Raw genomic sequence first — 22,791 nt, forward strand, 5'->3', positions numbered from 1 at the left:
TCATTTGCTTAAGGGTCAATATATAAACCTTCTGGAATTAGGATGAATTTACAGTATAGCTTCTAAAGCAGGTCTGATTATTCTACAGCATCCATTTACACTATGTCAAGCACTTCAAAACTTCAGCTCATTTGGATGCATTAAGTATCCCACCAATTCTCAGGTCTGAGCACCTCATCTTTGAACAACTCCCTTTTGGGAAAATTAAGCTGGTATTCAGAGCCCTGCAAGGGGAAGAGAGACTGCAGCAAGTAGAAAGAGAACAAAATACATATTTAAAATTAGGCATGAGCAAGGGAGATGAAGCAAAGTCCACTCACCTTCCCTTTGATTGGATTCTAGTATTTGTAATGGCTTTAGATCTCCCAGGTGAGCTGTTCATGCACACTTAATTGAATGTGGAAAGTCTGATTTGGAAATGTACTTAAGATTCTGGCTGATTAAAACATCCCTGTTTTATGAGATTTGTATTATTATTTAGTACATAAAAATAATAAAGTCTCCAAGATACTCCTGCTTCACTCATCACACCCTTCAACCAGAAACTAAAGTGTTTAGCAACTGGATACCTACAGATAGGCTCTTAAGTGAAGCACTCTGGAGAGGAAATCAAAACCAGAACCACCTTGGAAGTGGCCAAGTCTCCCAAGGCACTTGCCAGGATGAGCAGGGAGCTGCTGTTTGCTTTGCAAGTACGAAAACCAGGGCCAAGATTTTCTTAGCTACTTGCAAATTTGAATGTGAAATACCCTTTCGACATTCAAATTGCAGCATCTGAAATTCAAGTTCCCATCAGTGCTCTCCCTGCAAGCCTGTGGCAGTCCTGAGAGACTCTTCTATTGCTTTTCAGTTGGTTTTGGGTAGCACAAATCAAAGGGGGAAAAGAGCAAGCCCAAATGCCATTCTCCATCCAATTAGGTAATGTAGTGACAAGACACTGGGTGATGAAGCAGCACCACCAGGTCGTGATAACAGCCTCAGTTAAGACAAAGCAGCATTTTCAGCTTACTCATTGAAGGGTTTTCATCTGAGGGACCTGCCTGTGGTAGAAATATTACATGACACTCAAATGGTGGGATTTATGTTCTCCTCAATTTGCCCTCTTGGGCACTAATATCACACTAATGACAGGGGTCTGGAATGTCATTGGAAGGAACGTGCCGGATGAGTTTTCATATTCACCAGAACACAATGTGGCGAAGTGTTACGTGCACGGAGACTTACAAGACAGACCTTAAAGAAAAACGCTGATGCTTTCAAATACATCACAGGGATCATACACAGCCCCATGTTACCAGTGCCTGCTAGAACATTGAGTTAAAGCACTTCTTTTCATCCTTGTGGCTCTGGGGTAAGACAGAGGAGCCGGTAGCATCTCGCATGGCTGCAATAGTGGTCATTTATCCGTGTTACAATACCACTACAGGCAGCTCGGCCAGAATGTATCTTCCTAAAATGTTCCCCTGAGAACCTTAATAGTTCTGGGTTGGAAGCAAACTGTTTACTTTTTGTTTCAGATCTGTCAGGTGGGACACACTTATCAGCACTTGTAACAAATATCTCTGGCATCAGGTGCTAGCACCATTCTCTTCCTGAGACGTGCAAAGGCTACCATAACATCATCACAAAAATAGGGACTGGGACAACTACAAAATGTTTTTGCAACTGTGAAAACAATGCAAAGCTCTTGACACACACACAAGTTTTGACTTGGTTACAGCTGGAATGTGGCCTGGTGTACATAAAACTAAAGGATGCTCGCAGACAGGAACAGGGTGCTGTGTACCAGCCACAGATGAGTCATAAGTGAAGACTGAATCCAAGCATCCCAGCTATAAATAGACACCAGGTTTCCCAGAACAGATAGTTACAGGCATTGGTACATAACACTAAGAACATCTTCACCTTCAGTGATGGCTTATAGAGATGCGTGAGGTCTGACCATAGGAACCCAATGGTTTGGTTCACAGACTGTTTGGTTTGGATTGATTCTTACACTGAAATTTAATTAAATCCAACAGACATTTCTGGTTCTTGGAGAGCACAACTCCATGTTCCCGTCTCTTAACTGCAGAAACTATGACTCTCAGCACCCTTTGAAAAAGGCATTAGCCAACTGAGACGTCCGGGTGCGAATGTTTTGCCCTAGCTATATGCAGCTTTGAGGCCAGAACAAGTCCTGAGAGTCCGTGAAGGACATATTTTAATGGAATGCCTCACGGTTTAAATATGAAATTACCACAAAGTTACAGTCCCAGAAATTTTCCCTATGCTGTTGGTTCCACCGATCCTCCCATATTGACTTTGCATGTGCTAGAAGTTTGAATACACCAGCAGGTCAGCCTTTTTGGGCAGCGTTGCTGAAAAACCATCCAAATGACCCCAAACTCTGAATGCTTTTTCTTCCTGCGTTCTGTTTTCACACTTCCCTGACTTGCTGACTCTATCAAGATGCAGAAGCACCCACGTACTGTGAGAAAGGCTGACCTTGCAGTATGTTTGACCTACATCTGAGAGATGTCTCCTTTTTAACACCAGATTTCCAGAGAGAAACACCTACTGATTCCCTCTTCCTAGCAGCTTCTTATTCCTGATCATCTCTGAGCAGTTATTATACTGCTGGCTGAAGCATTACTAATTGGCAAGGTTTTGTCATGCTGTAGCTTCATTTCATTGTCTAAATCCAGCCTATTTGACAAAATGACAATCCTATTGAACTATATTAAATGCATTTGCATGTTTTGTCACTATCTTCTCATGTGTCTTTGTCAATCATGTTTTCAGACATGATGATCAGCACCATTCCCAGGGACTTTCAGCTCAAAGTCTATTACAGGGGGTTGAGATTAGTACCCTAATTCAGTGCTATCTGAATTGCAAATGCAGTATAGCATGTGAACTTTATGCATTTAAAAGAAATGTCAACACTTCAAAAGACTAATGTAGCACCTGATACTGAAAGACATTCCCCATCTTCACACTATTTGTGCATTACTCAGAACACGGTGGTCCTTGTTTCAGCCTTTATTCATGATTCAGGAGGCCACAGATTGTGTGTGCCGCTGAAGAAGCACTTACACTCCTATAGTATAACTGATGCTTTTGTCTCAGCAGGTAACCAAGAGCTCAACCAAAGAAAGGCTCAGATCCACACTTCTGCATCTGAACACAGGCCAGAGGCTGAGTAACACTTTCTCCTGCATCCTGTTTTTCAGGACAACCTTAAAGAACCACCAAGGCCCTCCTAATACAAAGCTTCGATTTGTTTCCAGGCCTCCTAATGAGCCTAAATCTGGGTTGAATGAATTGTTTTCTTTGTCTGTGAGGCGCCATTAACCAAACTCTCCTGAAGCATCGTGCTTCTTCCCAAGTCACAAGCCTCAAGAGCACAAGCCATAAGCTGCCTCATTTACATCCATGCTAAGCCCACATCAGCTTACACCCCTAAACAGTAATGTTTCTCCAGACCCGTATTTGAACATCCCAGAGCAGCAAGGAGGACATGTTTTACACCACCAACTTGGCATCCTCTTGATACCCTCAATACACAACTACCTGGGAAACTTATTTCTGAAGGAACAGGACCCTATGGTGCCATACAGCAGTAGTGACTCGCTTTGCCTTTTGACCTCCTCTGACCAAGCCAGACTTCTCCACTACTGAAGCACAGCAGGCAACCACAGAGTTGCATTGGGAATGGCTTGTGTTCCTCAGGTCACAACAACCACTGCAAAGATCATATTGAGATGATAGGAAGTTTTATAATTCCTTATTCTATGTTTTAACATTTGCTTGGAAACTTACCTGCAGCATTACTTGTTTTTTCAGCCCCTTTTTTGTTTCCCCCCAGCTGATTCAAACCCAGTCCATGTAAGAAGTATTTTCCCTTTCTGAATGAGGCTGAGCTTAAGCTATTGTAATAATTATTTATAAAGCATAATGCTAAAGCACTGTAGAGACTTCCAGTAAGACAGGGCTGAAGCAGTAAGACATCCTCTTTGTGTTCCATCAGCATGCTCTGGGGTTAGGCCTTTGCTGCAGCATGACAAGCAGAATACACATTTTAAGAGACAACACAAGAAGAAGGAATGCTTCTAAGACACGCACAGCCTGGCAATAAAATAGGTGCTCCTTCTTCCCTCTGCCTGCTCAGCAAATAACCAACCCAGGTGAGATTTCCTGCTCAGGCACAATAAAAGCAGGACAGGTGGGATGAGAGCTAGAGGCTGGCATTGCTTCCAACCCATCCATTAACTGACAGAGCAGCTGAACTTTCCTACTCTGCAACCTAGAGACTATAAATTCAGGTTTCTGCATAAAAATGGGACAAAGCTGTGAAGGTCCTTGGCCTGTAAAGACCTTTCATGCCAGCACCATGGTCCCCAGCTGCTATCTTGAGGCATTTTCATGATCTGAAGAAACAGCATCAAAGGTAAGCATATTGATTTAAAAAGATGTAGAGTCTGCCTCAGTTCCCACAAAGACACACAAAATGTTCCCATAGACTTCCAAAGGAGGAGCTGAATCAGAACCACAATCACAGATCCTATGATAATGATTTTAACATCCTACAGTAACCCAGATAACAACAGGTCACTCAAAAAGGGGCAGGCAATTATAGGAAGCCCCCACTGAGACCCACTGCAAATCAGCATTAAGCCTCAAGCCTATTTCTTGATCCTTTCCCAGCACAAACCTCTGTCCACCTGCTCTAGAAAACGCCTGAGCTCTGAGGAGCAGCCCTGACATTTCAGTGCAAATTGCTGCCTTCATTTTAATGAACCAGCAAGAGAAGCCTCTGCAGCAGCACGCGTCAGCTCAGGTGAGTCGTGACACTCGGCAATAGAAACATCTCTTCTTCTCTCGGCATCCACAGTGCTTGATTCAGGTATTTAATGATTTCAGACCCATTAATGACTCAAGAGTAGATAGCAGAAGGCAGGGGGCACACTTAATAAACATAACAGTACATGACTGGGGTGATTGGAGAAGTATAACAGGACGTGGTGCCAGATTGACCTGACCTAGGGAAGGTGTTATCTTGATTGCTCTCCGGTCCTGGAGGGGACAGCAGAACTGCCCCTGCTCCAGACCCACTGCAGACAGGCAATGCAATGTATGGTGCAGATATTCCTTAGGACAATTTCTTGAAGTTCATTTTTCTCATCACATGAATAAGCTTTCTGAGTAAGCTGTGGAACTACACTGCCTCTCACCTGGCAGCCATCACCAGCCCTATTTCCAGTAACTCTTCCCAGATGCTTTACAGATACAGAGATGAGGATACTGGAGGGGAGAAAACAGCACTCAGAGCAGAATGTACACCACTTCCATTTCTGCTAACACCTATGAACAGCCTCCTCCTCTCACCGACTGGGTTTTTGGGGGCTGCTGCTCTGAGAACACCCTAACCTGTTTTTCATTTATAGTTTCCCTTGGAAGAGGGACAAGTAGAAAGGGACAAAGAATATAAAGCAGCTCAGAGACAAATGCACGAGAGCAATTCTGCACTCAATTTTAGCAAGCTGCAACTTGCTGCATCTATATATGTCTTGCTGCATCTATATCAGTCTTTTCCCATCTCTTCTGTCCTAGGTCAGCAAAATCTGAGGGAAGGAGGACCCCAGATTCAAGAGTTCAAATCATTACATTTGTCTGTGCAAGAGATGCTGCTCATAAGAGCAGTTACCCACAAAGTATTTGGGGTCAACTGTGCTGAAGACCTTACCAGACTTGACAAATGCCCAGCTCAGCCATAGCTTCATTACTGAAGGAATAAGCAACAGCATATTTCTTCCCTACAATATACCTCACATTATCTATAGTACGAAAAGAAGCACAGTATGAAACAGAGATGAGAGCCCTCAGCCTTTCCCTCTCTCTTCTGGGACCTCAGAGCCAACTAAATCCAGCATGGCATGCATCTCCACCTGGCACCCACTGATTCCTCACAGCAGCTCTCCTGTGGTGAGGAGGGAGCCCAGATAGCTGGGGAGAAGACAACATGTATAGATTGCCATGTCTTGTCTTGGTAGAGCAGAGGCAAAGCACGAGTAGCTCCAGCTCCCAGGCAGTGCAGCAGGGCACTGTACCAGCATTACATTCACAGCCATCACAGCAGCACTTAGTCACTGGAGTGTTGACACCCCTGGCAGACAGAACAGCGACACTGCGGTAGTGTACTACCCACCCTAATCTCTTCCTCTGTGTTAAGAAAGGACACAGTGGACTCTACTTTTCCTGAGCATCTAACAAAAGGGCAAGCATGCAGCAATCCAAATGTCAACAGCATATGCTCAGCTGTGGGGCTTGAGTACCACATTAAAGGCTGGCAAACACAGCAGGGCCAGCAACACTTGTGAACACCCCATGTCAGTTCCAACACAGACTCCTGTACCAGCCACACAAGCTGTTGCAATCACAAGTGAGGGAAGCGATCGAGTGTGTGTGCAGCAGCCTTCACACTGGAGAATCTCTTTTGCCTTCTGTCTGAAAGAGAGGTCTGATCAAAAAATAATAGGCTGGCACAGTGGGATGTACACATTCCAGTAATTCATGGTGACTTCAAATACAACAGTACCCTTTTTACATACAAAATGATGGCTTGGGGCTTCTAGTTTTGTTTGTTTCTGGCTTTCAAACTGTGGATTTATCTTACCCAGTGGAGGCAAAGGAACAGAAGCTGTATGTTTTATAATACAACTTCTGTCAGAGTATATAAGACTAAAGTTTTTTTTTCCTTGGAGTGAATCATCCCGTACAGGGAGGTGGGGTTGGTTTATGTTTTTAAAATTAACCCAGCTAACCATTTGTTCCATGCTGCACATAATTTGTTGCTTCTCTTTTATCACTCCTTGAAAAACAAGCTTTGGAAATAAGTATATATCTGGCAAGACTGAAAGACAGGACTTTAGCAAGCACTGCAGGCTAACTGCAAGTCCACAGTGGACTATCTGCTTCTTCTTACAGAGATAAATCAAAAGGAGAGGGAAGCACAAGCAGAAATACCTATCCTGATTAACTTGCAGTGGGAGCAAAAAGGTTTTAGGTAGATCAACATTCAAACAGAAATATTTACCAAGAACTGGAGGATCCAAAAGCACATTCCTGGTTTACCTTGTTAATGAGTTACTTTTCCATTTCCAAACTTTCTCCCATCTGCAGCTCTGATGTCTCCCAGCAAACCCACATTACCACAGCCTGATCTGGTTGATTATTAGTTACACTTGGTCTCCCAGCTTAGTGGAGCCTAACTACTTAGCAGAACATTTTGCTCATCTGTAAAACAGCATCTCTTCTACACAGAGCTATGCCTTATTCAAGATATTTACATGGGAAATAACAGTATTTCCCAAGACTGATAGATGTGGTACCCAAGTAGCCAAAAACAAACACTCACACCACGTGGCCTGATCACTCTTGATAACCAAGCTGCTTCATGTGAAACTATTCAGAAAGAGAAATGGTGCAAGTGGGATTACAGGCTCATCCCAATGACATCCTGGAATATAAACCAGCTCAAGAGGATCAGCCCCAACCCAGGCACTCGGACACAAAGCTCATCAAAATACTACCTAGAGAAAAACCTGGCTACTTATTAAGCAGAGTTTATATTGAAGCAGAGGAAGAGACACACACATGTAGCTTTTTGTGTGGATGGAAACACATCTTGGTAAAGAAAATCCATGAAGATGGTGTGCTCAGTGCACTTCTTTGTTATACGACTCTAACTGCACAGCAGCTTACATTTTTTTTTGCTGATTATTATGCAGCATGAACCAACAACCAGCAACTGTTGTCTCCAAATGCTTGCCCAAGGCCAAAACTGACACAAGAAAGGGCTTTGCAGATGAAAGTATCAAAATCTGTGTACCCACAGGTACAGAACCGATTAAAAGGCATGCAAAAAGGGAGCTCATTTCTAGGAGGCGTTTTTACTTAGAAAGTACAAATTAAGATATAGACATACTTTGTTGAAGTTTCTCTAAATAGAGTTAATCTAGAGACACGTCTAAATATGGATCAACTTTAATTTTCCATTAATGAGCAAGTTTGTTAAGGATTATTTTACGCAACTTTTAGTTTAGTAAGTGCTAAACAATGTTTTAGAGCAGAAATGTGCAAGTACCTGAGGCAAAGTAGAAGACTCATTTCTTATTTTTCCATAGAGAAATTGTGCATTTACCTAAGTTGTCAAATCACATTATTTGACAGAGCAAAAAGTGACCTCGCTATTATCTCAGGTTTTGTTACTTCTGATGATTTTCTTTAGTTAAACTTATGATTTCTATAACTATTACCTCCTATATACTCTGGAGCTCTCCTTAAATTTTGGTTAGATTTTCTTTTCTCCTTGTGACAGCTGATTATATAGTTATTTAGCAGCTATTAGCAGAGGAGAGATTCATTCTTCGTTTATTTGACTGTCATTATTCCATGTTAAAAGCCCAAGATACTTGGTAATAACTAACTACAGATATTTTAATAAGCGGTTACAAACCTTAATGGAGTACTTTCTAGCAACTACATTTCTGCATGGCATATATATCTCATTCCCTGGTTTTCAGTCACTGCCTTTTTAAGCCAAAGAGCATGAAACAGCATTTAGATAGTATCTTAGTTGAACTGCTTCATTGAGCTCCAAGCCTTTTGTGCTGGTTGACAGATTTAATTTTCTTCTTAGTAGCTAGTGTGGGGCTATGATCTGGATTTCTGCTGGAAGCTGTTGACAATACAAAGATGCTTTCTTTACTGTTCAGCAGTGCTTACCCAAAGTCAAGGCCATTTCTGCTCCTCGCCTCACACCACCAGTAAGGAGGCTGGGGGAGCACAAGAAGCCAAGGGGACACAGCTGGGACAGCTGATCTCAACTGACCCAAGGGGTATCCCAGACTACATGGCATCATGCTGAGCATATAAACCAGGGGGAAGAAGAGGGAAGGGGGGAATGCCTGGAGTGATGACATTTGTCTTCCCAAGTCACCATTGCACATGATGGAGTCTTGTGCTGGGGATGCCTAACTGACCATGGGAAGTGCTGAAGGAATTACTCATTCTACTTTCCTTGTGCAGGGCTTTTGCTTTCCCTGTTAAACTGCCTTTATCTCAACCCATGAGTTTCCTCACTTTTACCCTTCTGATTCTCTTCCCATCCCATCAGAGGGGAGTGAGTGAGTGGCTGCATGGGGCTCAGCTGCTGGCTGGGGTTAATCCATGACATTCTTTTTGGTGCCCAACCTGGGGTCTAAAGGGTAGTGAGAGCATTTGGATTGTTTTCCTTTAAGGGTCTAAATTTTAAACAGAAACTAATATTACCAACACACTGCCAAGAACCTTTACAAATGGGGTGCCTTCAGAGTCCACCGGCAATATAGCTGCACTCTGCCTTTGTTAAACTGTCTCTTTCCATTTACACTCCAAACTTGAACTGTGTGGATGCGTACTCTCTTTAATCTCATAGTGACTGTGTGCATGAGGCGCTAGATACTGTTCGAGTTTGAAGAAGGGCAATCCCTGAAGACACAGTTTGTTATTTCTACTGCCTGGCTATTGTTCCTCGCCTAGTTCAGTATTTTTGCTGCTGCCACATAGAAGAATTTTCTGTAGAGCTTTTCAATGGGCTCAGCCTCTGCCAACTTGCTCCTTCTAGCCCTGTGTTTTCATGTTGACTTGGCTGTGAGTACTCATCTACTTACAGTAGTCTTACTACTGCTTTTATTTGTGCCAGCAAAGAGCTTTTGCTATTTCAGCTCCCAGCCTTCCTCCCTGACAAACACACAAACTGTCTTCAAAGAAAGAAAGAAAAATGTTGAGAGAAGAGCCAGTGTTTTGCTCCTTAAGTGAATCCTAGAAGGCAAAGATCAGGAAAAATATCCAGTTAGTCACTCTATAAAGAAAAAAGTTGCATCAGCTCTTCTCTGACCTTTCTTCATTAGCACTTCAGGAATTCACCTTGTTCAATGTGGCATGTCTTCCCAATTAGAGATCAGGGCTCCAAAAGGGATTGTATGTGAGATAGTGGGTTTTCTTATGAGCTGGCTCAAGTGCTGCAGCCACTGGGTAGAACACATCCATACAGCAGCTGCAGAATTCTCCATCTCATCCTGGAGCTGGTAACAAGAGCTGGGCATGAGACCTCTGGCTTAAGAGTAAGTCTTCTGGCAGAGTTGTGGATCCCAGTAAAATCAAGACAGGGGATTTTCCTCAGCACTGGGGTGGGTTTTGGCCAAGTGTGTAGTTTGGGTCCAGAGTCAGTGCTCATGCCAGTGCAGGAGCAGTTAGCACAGGTCTGGCTATTTTGATCTTGTCTCCCTTGTGACTTCCAAAATATTGGTGTTTGGATTCCAAACATAATCCAGTTTTATAAATATTATTCTCCCTTTCTTTGGGTAACAGTACTCCACTTCCACTTTGAGCTCCTGCATACTGACCATACTTAATAATCCCATGACTACTTCAGCAAATAAGCCTCAAATCCTTAGACTGAAAATCAACTCTGAGAACACAGATCACATCAATCCAGTTCCAGTATTGTGTTACTTGCAACTACAGGACTAGGTCCATTGCAGAGAGATTGATGAGAACCTGAGCATGAATGTGTGTTCATAACATGAGAAGTGATTTTTAGCAGGTAATTGGTTCCTTCATGAAATGCTTCCCTCTTTGGGCTCTGCTCACAGCTGCTTGTGCAGAAAGTTAGGCGAGATTAAAAATAGACACAATGAAAAAGAAACCCAAAAAAGCCTCTTTGTTTTGGATGGAAGATGCTTTTTTTCCCTGGAAAAGGCACTTTCCTGCCAATTATAAACCAGACCAATTTACTGAGTTAAAGGCTTCTACATTTGGCCATATGCATTTTCCTTTAGAAACGCAGCAACGATCAACCCAACATGGAAGGCAGACAGATGTGTGACTGCCACTGCCTTCAGGTGGAAATTCTCTTTTATTAGAAACTGCAGAGCATGTGGGTGGGCAGGAGGGAGCAGGGAGGAGAGGTTCAGGCCCTGGTTGTCATTCCTTGGTGTGACCACAATGCCGCAATCTCTGGAACGCAGCTGGACTGAGAGGATGAGGAATGCCCTTGCCTCCCTTGGGGAAATCAGTCTGATGATGCCAGGAGCTGTGATTTGTCTCTCCAGGAATGCTGCCACCTGCAGCAATTAAACCTCCTCTCTAATACGATTAAAACAAGAGGATATAATTTTCTCTAGAAACTGTCAGATCATTACTTCCTCCAAGTTTTCTCTGACATGCAAGAAAATGAATGCAATGAGGAGTCCTCAAAGTGGGGTTTTGTGGCTGCTCTGGAAGCAGGTGAGGGATGCCGTGCATTGCTTGACAAAATTAAGTGAGCCTGACAACTCCATCATGAGTTCCCCAGTCATATCCATCCATGGTGTTATAGGAGCTGAATCTGTGTCTGATCTTTATCCTATCATCCACCTTCACTGCCTTTGTTGGGCAGGAAACTCAGCATATTCAAAAACCCACTGATGGATGCATTTGTCGTTCCACAAGCAGACTTGCCAACAAACCCCAATGACTTCTGTTAGATATCAGAAGACAAGAGAACCACTGTACAGCCATGGATTCTTTTTCTTCCCAAGTCTTTTTCAAAGCCTTTTAAAGTTTCATTATGATCTCTCTCACAACAAAGCCCTTATGTCAACAGAAGCTCTTGCTTTTCACCTGGTATTTTTTTATGAACCAAATGAATCGCAGAATAGCAGCTTTCACAGTTAAGAAAACACAGTTACACAGCTCACACTTCACCCACAAAAGGTCAGATAATGCAACATGCTATATGTTAAATACACACAAGAGGGATGCACTCCCCTTGAGCACACTGTGATGCCTCTGCAAAGATCTTACCTGTTCAGTGATGAAGGAGCTTGAAAAAGTGACAGCTGACCAGAAGAAGATGCCACAGCTGAGAATGACCTTTCTGTTGAAACGGTCCCCGAGGTAGCCAAAGATAGGGGCTGCAACCATGAAACTGCAGATGAAAACTGCAAAGGAGGAAAGAAACGTTTAATAAACATCAGGCCAAGAACATGAAAACTAATTTTCTGCAAGCCAAATCCCCTAGAGAGCAGTTCCATTTAATCAGACATCCTGCAGCCCTGACTTACAAAGCAGCACATTCTGAAAGGCTTTCAGAAGTCAGTGCCACTGAACTTGTATTACATTTGAAAGCACCAGCCCTCGAAGTCCACTGTGAGCTCAGATGGTCAAAACCATGACAGAATATGTTAAGAGCTTTTGCCTGAATGTCACTGAGAAGGTGACGTAGAGGTTGGAAGGAGTTTCAAGCAAACAGAAAGCAAGGTAAGGGCTCCTTGTTGGCTATGGCAGCAGAGACCAGAGAGATCCAGGGCACAGAAACTGAACTGCTTTCATCCTTCCTAGCAGTATTTTAAGGCAACCATAAAACAGTGAGGGAAAACCAGCAAACACTGATACTGCCCTACTGGCACCAGCCCTACAGTTAGGCAACTCCTGCCTCCTTGTTAGGTCCATTCACCAGCAATGAACCTGTATTTAAACCCATCCCACTAAGAGTTTTAACCTACAAAGCCCTAACAGGCCAGGAACATCCTTAGCTGAAAGGCTACAAATTCACCTTTTCCATTTGCTTCACCCCCCCAAATCCCAAAGCATTAACCCAAGACCTTCTGTCATGTAGGAATGAGGCTCTTGATAGAATAAACTCTCTGAAATCTCTTAAGCTTCGGAGTTCACTCCTTCAGCCTAGCTCAAAAGAATCTGGGTAGTGACACCACTGAAATCACCTGAAACGAGGCACTGACACCATATTCATGATTAATTTGGAACTTGGCAGAAGCTGCCAGGTATTCAGCTGATTTACACCTGGCTTTGACTGCACACAAGAGATTTTGATGAGAGAAACTACATTGATTTTACTGCCATGTCGTAGGAGCTTTTTGACTTCTACTTTCTTTGGTTCAGCAAATGCAGAGGGATTTGGGTGGGACACCAGAATACCTGGAGATCCCTCTTCAGTCACAGAGTTATGACTGTAGTTATCAGGTAGCTCTTGGGTGGGCTTTTGGCATTGTCTAACCCCAACCTTCTACTTTTAATTGTGTAAAAGGGGTGAGAGGAATAGAATAGGAATGAAAAGGCAAGAGCAGAGGACACACCCCCCTTTGGTTGGAATGCATGCATAAAATTAAGGTGATTAAGAACCAGATTATTAATTTTTCATGGATGATGAGATACAATAGCTCAAAAATATGCCGAAAGAATGTTGAACTATGAAATTCTCTAAATGCCTCTTCTCTTTTAGTACATTAAGATGTGAAAGCTGCTCTGTAAATAATACATACCCATTTGCATCTGTATTTTGTGAGCCATATGACTGTTTGTATATCAATTTTACACTGTGATATTTGACTGGAATTACAGATTTGCTCCTTTTCCATTGTGAGTAAAATGAATAGAGACAATACAAAAGTGTTGAGACATGAAAAGAAACACACACAACATTATAGCACACATATTTCAATACAAATGCCATGAACAATGTGGTTTTATGCTAGCACATAAACTGTATTGATAGAACACTCAGTCCCTGCATCTATCTCCAAATCCTTGCTCAAACAAAACCTGTTGAGTAAAACTATGAGCATTTACCCAGTGTTTTTATCTCTTGTGTTTTACAGAGAAACTACTCAGCTACCCCGAGGCCCCACTTAGCACTCTGTCACCAAGAAACCAGCCCCATGTCTATGGGGCTCATCCCATTTAGAAAGACCTCACGCTCACCCATCCCAGCAGCACACTCCAGCTCCCTTCATCTGGTGAACTCGGCTCTAGTAGCCCAGGAATGCTTCACAAATCTCTGCTCTGCAAAGGTACATCTGCCCTGGCCCCAGTCCAGCAAGGCACTTCAGCACATGCTTATACCAAGCTCTTTAAGGTCATCAATTCCATGATTAAGTGCTTTCCTGAACTAACACCCAAGCGCTCAGCACCTTGCAAATCTGGTGCAGCAACCTGGCACAAAGGATACGTGACTGTGGATTGGGAATGAGAAGCAGAAAATGACTCGTACAGAGCAGTGTGCCCATTGCAATTTGACCTTACCCTTTGAAGGACACTGAAATCCTTTCATCTCAGAATCAGATATTCTGCCATTTTTATGATGTAAAAAGACATGAAGCTAAAAAAGCTTCTGAGTGAAAATCAGAACCATCCAAGTCAGCATGCCACGATTTCAAATGCCAAATAACCTGACTAATTCAACCCCGAGACAAGGAGGGGGTGATCCAAAACTCACATCAATTATCAGCTTCAGCCACCTCTGGATCACAAGCACAAAGTCTCCTTTTGCAACATGGGCAAAAGCAGGCAAAAAGCACAAACCTCTTCTTTCCAATAAAACAAACCAAGAAGAGACAGTCCAGTGCCTTTCCAACAACATACATCCTGATGGTACTCAAATCCCTTTGGAGAATTTATTTTTGGAAGCTTCTGAACTGAGCAGTGCGCTTTGTCACCGGTAAGGAGCTGACTTGACAGCTCCACAAGGTGTAAAATGAAAGGACAGCAGAACCTAATAAATAATAGGTAATGGAACACAGCTGTCATTGTAATAAATGCAATTTATATCAGAGTATTTATGACCCAAATATGCATCAGAGCATGGAGTGACTCAAATAAATGCAGAATACGATGGCTGTGTTGGTCTGTCAAAAGGATCTGCCTGTTACAGGCATTTCCCACGAATCAATTTTGACAATTACTCCTGCAAATGATGGACGAGACTCCTGAGCACCAGACTGGGTTGGCAGAACAGAGGTGAATGAATCTATTGCACGTTACCAGGTAGGATGGAAACCCGAGTTCCTCTAGTTGAGGTTCTGCTCAACTAAACACCACAAAGAAGAGATCTCATCCAGAATTCAGAACACTGCCAGCATATTCAGTTGGAGAGGGGCAGCAGAATCAGGATTGATCTGTAGAGGAAGACGGCTGAAGCATAAGGCAGAGGGATGCATTTCAGGAACGGAGCCTGGGCGCTTATGCCAGTCTCCTCCACGGCATTTCTGCTCCTTGCACTCACCCAGTTAATACTCAAGTGACACCACAGCAGCTGCTGCCTCCGCTCAGCCCACTGCCACCAATCTTTTCCATTAGGAGGGCATGTGACAGAGGCTGGCATTTCATTTGCCTCTTAACAATCAACAGCTCCTCTTTCCATTTACACTTAAAACCACCTCACCTCTTGAAGAGATGTGCTTTGCAAGCCAGGGCTCAGTTAGAGATCCACTGGGATTTGGGATGGCTCGAAGTGACTGTGTTTGGAGCAGTTGTGCGCAGGTGTAGCTATGTCAGTCACTATTATATATGCCATACAGCTAACTCCTCTTGCTAAGTGATCTCCAGCTGTGCCAGCAGAAGGTGGCTCAGTCCCAGCACTGGGTGGAGCTGAGATACATTTCTGCAGGAGCAAATTATTATGTGAGCCAAGGATGAATAACAGACACATAATGAATGCCATCCCAGGAGGGAGGTTCTTTTAAGTACAGGTATTTTCAACAGCAGATCCCATTTGTCTTTCTGCCTCCTTTTGTGGCTGAAATGCCGGCTGCGGTGAGAATGCAGGAAGAGTCTAATTGCCCAAACAGGATGGCTGGGTGGCTATTTCTGCCCCGGAATGCCTGTCGCACCCTGTACAGGTGCACAGGCAGCCAGCACTGCCCAGCTTTTCCGTGCATGGATGGAATTACAACAATGTACAGCCTAAAAAACCCTATCAAACCTTATACTTCCCACCCTAACAGCCCCCAGAGCAGGAAAGCATCCTCCTCTGCTGCCCATTTCATGTACCGCCAGTCATCTTTCAGGGATTGTGGCCAGGGAGCTGCTGCTTACTGCTGCTCCTCTCAGGAGCTGTCTGTGTAGCCATGGAAAAGTAAACCCCCAGAGAGTGGAAGCAAAGGAGATGAGAGAGAAACTGTAGACTTTAAGTCACAAAAAGCTCCTGCCTACTGGAACCAGACCTCATTGCTCTTATTGTTCTCTTCTTTCCCTGTAAACAAAAATTTACCAGCTTGACTCTACGAGTGTTCCCTGAAGCGGCTCTGACCCATCAGCTTCCCACCCCTTGATTCCAAAGACATTGTTCCCTCTGTCTTCACTTGCTCTTTTCTTACGTGGACTGATCGGCCCTTTCCATCTCCTGCTTCTCCTGCCAGCAGGTCATCCACGTAGTATAAGCAAGAAGAAAGGCACTGACAAAGGCATACGCAGAGCTTGAATTTCCTCTGTTACTGGAAGGTTGATATGATGACAGGCACCTCCAAGAAAAGATCCCTTCTTTCATTTTTCACTTCAAGTACAGGGTTTATTTTTACCTGACACAAATAACGCCAGAAAGGTTCAGGTTCAGATAAAAATAACTCACTCTCTACACAGGGATGCTCAACAAGAAAAATATAGTGGCTATCTTTGAGCTCTGAGTCAGCATGAAACCATATATACCTGTCTAATTGAATGCTGACAATGTGTTTGGCTCTGCAGAAGGCAAACCGAGACAGCCTCTGCCTCAAGGGACTGGCAATCCACTTAGCCATGGCAAAGAACTATGTGCTGGGAGGTTGTTAATACTTCCCCAGCAACAAATTTCCAAACAATGAGAACACCTCAACACCCAGCCCGCTCTGGATGGGATAATTTATGGGTGTTGCCGCGTGAGACACTGCCCTGCTGGGGTGTCGTTGAGCGACTTCTACTCCAGGGACTTTCGGTTGTGGGTATAGGGGTTTCTCAAGCTGTTGATGGCACCAGCTGCCATCTACCTGCAGTGGTCAATAACGACTCTCCCAATAGCCCAATCAGCTCTTCCATTGCAAAGACATGGTTTTGCAATGCTTCTTTATTTCCATTTTCATTATAGTTTTATGCTTTAATAATACTACTCAGCACATACATACACAGCACATTTAATCACAGTGAGGCCGGGACAATTCAGAAAGGAACTTAAACATCATTAATTTCTACTTCAGGGCTGAAGGAAGTTCAGTCACAGCAAAGTGACCTACCCAAGATGAACTACAGAAATCTTGAAGCTGTGCAGGTCTTCAGCTTCAGCAGTGTCCTGTTCACAGGACCATACTCATGCTAGAGGTATTTTTGGTCTACAACTACACTGGAAAGGGATTTTTTTTCCTTATAGCACTGTACAAGCTAAGCAAGAACAAAGCTCCTTTCATGCTACTTAGCCACTGAACCTGATAGCTCAGACACAGCATGGTGACATGGCCAAGGTAAAAGCGATACCTGACTGCAGGACAACCCAAGGCCCTGGGATTGAAAACATTCATGCTTTGATGAAGATGAGTTCTTACAATACAATTGCTTGTACAAAATAAGACCCTCTACATCATCAGTATCACAAACTCTGCCATAGGTACACGCTGTTACATCACTCTCCACATGGACTTTGTTTTACTTCATTTCTAATTCAACAGCCAACAGACGGATCATGTTGCTGCGCTTTGGCAAGTGCAAAACACAAGATCACTGGGTTCCAGACTATCATGCAGACTAGAAGTTTCTGACAAGTGTGAGGAGCTTTGAAACACACCATCCATTCCATATGTCATGCAAAGCTGTCATATACTGACAGCATCAAACAGAGGAGCATTTAACACACTAAATCAATTGGACTCAAGTATTCAACTGTTTGGCTTGGATGTGGCCTGCAACGCTCTCCAAGAACAGCCCACAGTACAAGATGAAATAGAGAATATCATAAATGCTTTGTGTGCTTGTGTCCTCAGCAAATTAATGAGGAGAAAAGCAGTGCTTTAAAAGGTGTGGACATAATTACTCACACATTGCATTTCTCTGGTAGCTCTCTGTTTGGCAGGACACTCTAGATTGTGTTTCCCTTATTGCTGATGCTACTCATCAGTATCCAAGCTCCAATCTTGTCTTCTCTGCAGGGAGCACATTGCACCATGAGATGCCAGGTTTTTCCTTAGAGCAAACTGATGTAAAATACAAACAACATGTTTAGGATGACTATATACACCCAGAGCTGCCATACATACCTACAGTGAGAAGGCAGCTGCTGTAGGATACCACTCAATTTCATTTGCTGTGACAGAGTCAGAACCCAGTTACAAAAACACCACTTACGAAGACAGACATGGTCTGAACACAGCTTGCCTGCCAAGGCCATGACTGACTCAACAATACACAAGATGCAGCCTTGGGAAGAATCCAGTATTGATAATTCCATCCCTTTTCCTCTCCAGATTCTTCCCCAAATTATCTCTTATATTCCCAGCAAAGGATATCCTGAAGGCTGGCTTTGCTCACCTTAGCCAACAAGAATAATTGCTTCAGTGGGAATTGCTGGGAAATCCACTCTTTGGAAACATAAAATCATATAAGAATAGCTAGAAAACCAGTCCAAGAACACTCTAATGCCACCTGAGCTTTGAGAGGAGCTGTACTGGGCAAAGAGAAACCACTGTGGTCAAATGTAAGTAATTGCTGTCAAAACTGCCATATATAGCATCAATGGATCATTGATCCATTCCATGGTGAGTATGGGATGCTACAGATGTAAGAGGTATTTTACTCACTCTGCTTTTGTTGCGTAGGGATGGAGAAGTCTTCCTCTCCAGTCCCAAATGCCTAGACAACAGCTACAAGAAATAACTCTAACAAAAGCAAAGGCTGAAAAGGGAAATAACCTTTACACGAGTGCTGCTGCCCCCAGACTGGCAAACATGAGAGGCCAGTGGCCATGGCAGTTCCTTACACGGCAGACTTACAGGCAAAATCACTGAAATACAAACCAAACCATGAGACATTCAACTCAACAAGTACATCTGCAAGCACTGCTGCATGTTCAGTAGTGGGAGTAAAGCAGTAGCTCTAAGACATGAACTACTGTCATTCTGGTCTTCTAAAGGGCTCATTTTAAGGACTGTTCAGAGGATATAGGGCAGTTTGATGACAACCAGTGAGAGGTAACTATAACCAGGGAGCTGACCACTGCCGACTCTGGCACTACTACTGGCAAGCTGAGATTGGACGTGTCTGCAGGCAGTATAACAAGAAGACAGAGAGAGACCCAGAAATGATTAGGTACAACACAGTGCAGAGAACACAAACCCTGGCCTTCCACATAGACTTAAAGGAAAGGCAAATGGTGTCTCCAGGCTACTTTCTATGCACCTAAGCCAGTATCTCTATAAAACTGATCACTCTCTGGTCCTTTCTCCTATGGTCCATGACATACCAGCACTCCCTAAAGACCAATGATCCTCTGACTTGCCCCCACAAATACTGTTTTAAGATTTCAAACTCTGAAATCAGTCTTGGTTTCCTGACTCAGGCCATCAGTGTTGTAAAGGAGAGGGGAAAAAAGGCAAAATCTAAAACAGCATTAACATTTTTCACTTTCTTAAATCTTAATTTCCAATATTATGTCATTAAAGCTGCATTTAAAGATTCAGCCATTCCTATCGTGCTTACTGCTAAAGCAAGTTATTACTTCACAACCATTTTCCAAATCCAACTCCATTCATGCTCTACTTCAAAATTCTTTAAATGTACAGTGGCAAAGGTGGCGTTCTACTGTGCTGCTCCATCTCTCTGGGTGTCCAGCAAATTGACTTGGAGCAGGAGCTAACTTGCTACAAGATTCAATTTTGAACAGCTCTACACAGACGACATAATGTAAAAAGAAAAGAGGAAAAACCCAAACTCACCTTCTGCTTTTCACTTTGGGAATTACAGTGATTACATTACCACTGCTTTAAGGGAATTTGGGCAACCTGAGCATCAATAAACCAGTTACTGTGTTCCTAGAGATGTACTTCATAAAACAGTGCTGCAGGCAGCAATCCAAAGGAGCGGTTCCAGTGTACAGTTTACAGTCCACTGCTTCCCTGATGCCTAAACTGGTGCATGCCTGACTCTGCAGTGAGTTGGTTTTGGGTGACCAGCAGACAGCCAGCCCTCACTGAATATCTTTTACAATGAAATAAATCACAGAATCATAGAGGCACAGAATAGTTTGGGTTGGAAAGGACACTAAAGACCATCTGGTTCCAACCCCTGCCATGGGCAGGGACAAAATTCAGTCATGTTTCTAAACCCACAAGTGCCTTTGACCCTGCACATGCACACTCACAGGGTAAAGCAATGAAGTACCCAGTCAGGTAACAGTAGCTTTGTCCTTCTGCCATTTCTTTTGCATTTAATTTAGCTGGCTCTGCCCGTTGGTTAACAACTGTTGGTGAAAGAGGACATCATCCTTCCTGGCTGCAGCTCAGTGCTCACACAGTGCGTGACATGGGCCGGTTTGCTGATGTGCAATCTGTTGGAGGGAAACCTCATCAAGTGAGTAGCCAATTAGCATGGATTTGTATCCATCCTGGTCAACCTGGAATTAAACAGGAAATCCCAGAGGTACAGCAATGAGTCAGCGGCTTCGCCCCACTGCAGCATCACCAGTGACACTGCTACAAGGTTGGTTTTGGCTCAACATGACTAAAATGCACCTAAGCCAATCTTAGCTGCTGTTGTAGAAACAGCCCGTGACCACTTCTAACACTCGTGGAAGTCAGCATCAGGAAGAACAGCAGTCCTGCTTTTCCCTTTCTGTGCGGTTTTCCAGAGCATCCTGCACATGTGCCATAGATCCGATAGCTCTGATCACAAACCAGCCTCCAGCAGGGTATCTGTCAGGAGGATCCCTACACCAAGTGCCCAGGGCTTGATGAAAGGTGGCTTACTTAAATAACCACAAACTCAAAGGATCTTTACTGTATTCTATCCCTTTCCTCTACTTAAGATAAGTCTTTGCCCATTGCAATTGTGATACCAGACACACATTACAATCACATTCACAGAAGCCTTTGGAAACAGAGATGGAATCTGTTACAAGAAATGGTTAGACTTTCCCTTGTGTCACCTTGTGAGCTTGTCTGGCCACCTGGGGAGCAAAATCAGGGGACTGTTGAGGACTGAAAACTAACCTTCATAGACTCCTAGAATGGTTTGGGTTGGAAGGGACCTCAAAGCTCATCCAGTTTCAGCCCCCTGCCATGGGCAGGGACACCTTCCACTAGAGAGGTTGCTCCAAGCCCTATCTGGCCTTGAACACTGCCAGGGATGGAGTATTTATCACCACCCTCACAGTAAAGAACTTATTCCTTATATCCAACCTCAACTGCCCCTGTTTCAGTTTGAACCCATCACCCTTTGTCCTATTGTTACAGTCCCTGATGAAGAGTCCCTCTCTCCAGCATCCTTGTAGCCCCCTTCAGATACTGGAAGGCTGCTATGAGGTCTCCACGCAGCCTTCTCTTCTCCAGGCTGAACAGCCCCAACTTTCTCAGCCTGTCTCCATACAGGAGGTGTTCCAGCCCCTGATCATCCTCATGGCCTCCTCTGGACTTGCTCCAACAGCTCCATGCCCTTCTTATTTTGGGGATGCCAGAAGTGCACACAGTTCTGGGGAGCTTCTTGCCAACCAACACACCCAAGTCCTTCTCCTCAGGGCTGCTCTCAACCCAGTCTCTACCCAGCCTGTGCTTGCGTTTGGGATTGCCACAATCCACGTGCAGGACCAGTCCCAGTAAGGCAGCAGAGACAGGAGACCAGAAGCAAGCCCAGTTCCCCAGGGGCAGGAACACCATGGGCACCTTTGCCCACAAAGGCTTTTCGACCACGGAGTGCACTTAAACACCAAGAAATGACAGCCTAAAGCTGATAATGCAGAATAATCTAAATCCGTTGATCCCTGAAATCTGCATTGAGTGCCAGGAATTAGATTTAACTAGCAATAAAATACTTTCAATCTGTTATTCTCTTAATAGAACGATAGATCGTTTGTATCTCATACAAAGAGAAGTAATGTTCCTTGTTTCTAATTTGAGATAGAGAGGGAAGCCTGTTTTCATCCTAAAATGAGATTTTCCATGCTTCTTTACAACTGTGCCTCTAATCCTGCATCCTCCCTCAACTAACATTTTAATTTCAAATATTTAACTAGCGTGCATTAGGAGAAATCAATCCCCAAACCTGCTTTCTGTGGCAACAGAAAACAGGAGAGAGAGGAGACACTCTGAAAGGTCAGTGCGTCGCTATTAAATTCTTTGCTAACACGTAATTTACCAACAGAAGCAGCTTCCTGAGAAAAACAACACAATAGGAAGTGCTTCCCCTTCAGAGGGAAATCAAGAGCTGCTTGTGCCACAGCACTGATGGAAACTTGCTAAAAGATATGTTCATCTGATGTATTCTTATCCCAGGGCTTTGTTTGGGTTTGTATTCCACAGTAGGAATGCGTTGCTGAGCTCCACACATGAGCTCCTAAGAGCTGCTGGTTGCATTTACAAGCAGGAGAAGCCCTGCAGTAACCACACATACAGTTCATGAAGACACCATACAACAGCAAGGGCACAGGAGAGCTCACCCAGCTACAGTTCCATCACAGGGTGAGGGGTTTGGGGAAGGCTGGAGCGCAGAAGCTGGGTTTTGGTAGTAGTCTCAGCCAGAAAGAGATCTTCAGCCACCTCTTTTCACCAGCACACTGGCTCAGGGGGGATGTTGCAGCCGTCAGCCCAGAGGGCTATCCCAGTGGGAACTGCAGGGATGTTGAGAGAGGCAAGGAAAAGCTATATCAAAGCCTTGCAAATCCTCACAGCTCTGCTTTGGGAACACGGAGGGGGACGCGGTGCTTCTCTGACATTCTCTGCAGGCAGCCAGTGGGACTGATGGATTATTTTTTAATTA

General features: G+C 43.9%; 1 protein-coding gene across 4 annotated transcripts in view; it reads right to left on the bottom strand.

Annotated features, from left to right (window-relative positions):
* Nucleotides 1-22,791, bottom strand: part of SPNS2 (SPNS lysolipid transporter 2, sphingosine-1-phosphate) — a 126,045-nt gene that overhangs the window by 54,954 nt on the left and 48,300 nt on the right. For all 4 annotated transcript variants that reach the window (XR_009746420.1, XM_061470373.1, XM_061470371.1 and 1 more), the window contains exon 3: nt 11,872-12,008. Coding sequence is in view for 3 of the 4 variants with exons in the window: in XM_061470373.1 (XP_061326357.1) it covers nt 11,872-12,008 (137 nt within the window). In the remaining variant the exon portion in view is untranslated. The remainder of the gene's footprint in view (nt 1-11,871; nt 12,009-22,791) is intronic.

This window comes from Pezoporus flaviventris, unplaced genomic scaffold (assembly GCF_033815535.1).
Source record: "Pezoporus flaviventris isolate CSIRO_AGI_PZ_B2104156 unplaced genomic scaffold, CSIRO_AGI_Pfla_v1 ptg000063l, whole genome shotgun sequence".
In the NCBI taxonomy this organism is placed as follows: domain Eukaryota; kingdom Metazoa; phylum Chordata; class Aves; order Psittaciformes; family Psittacidae; genus Pezoporus; species Pezoporus flaviventris.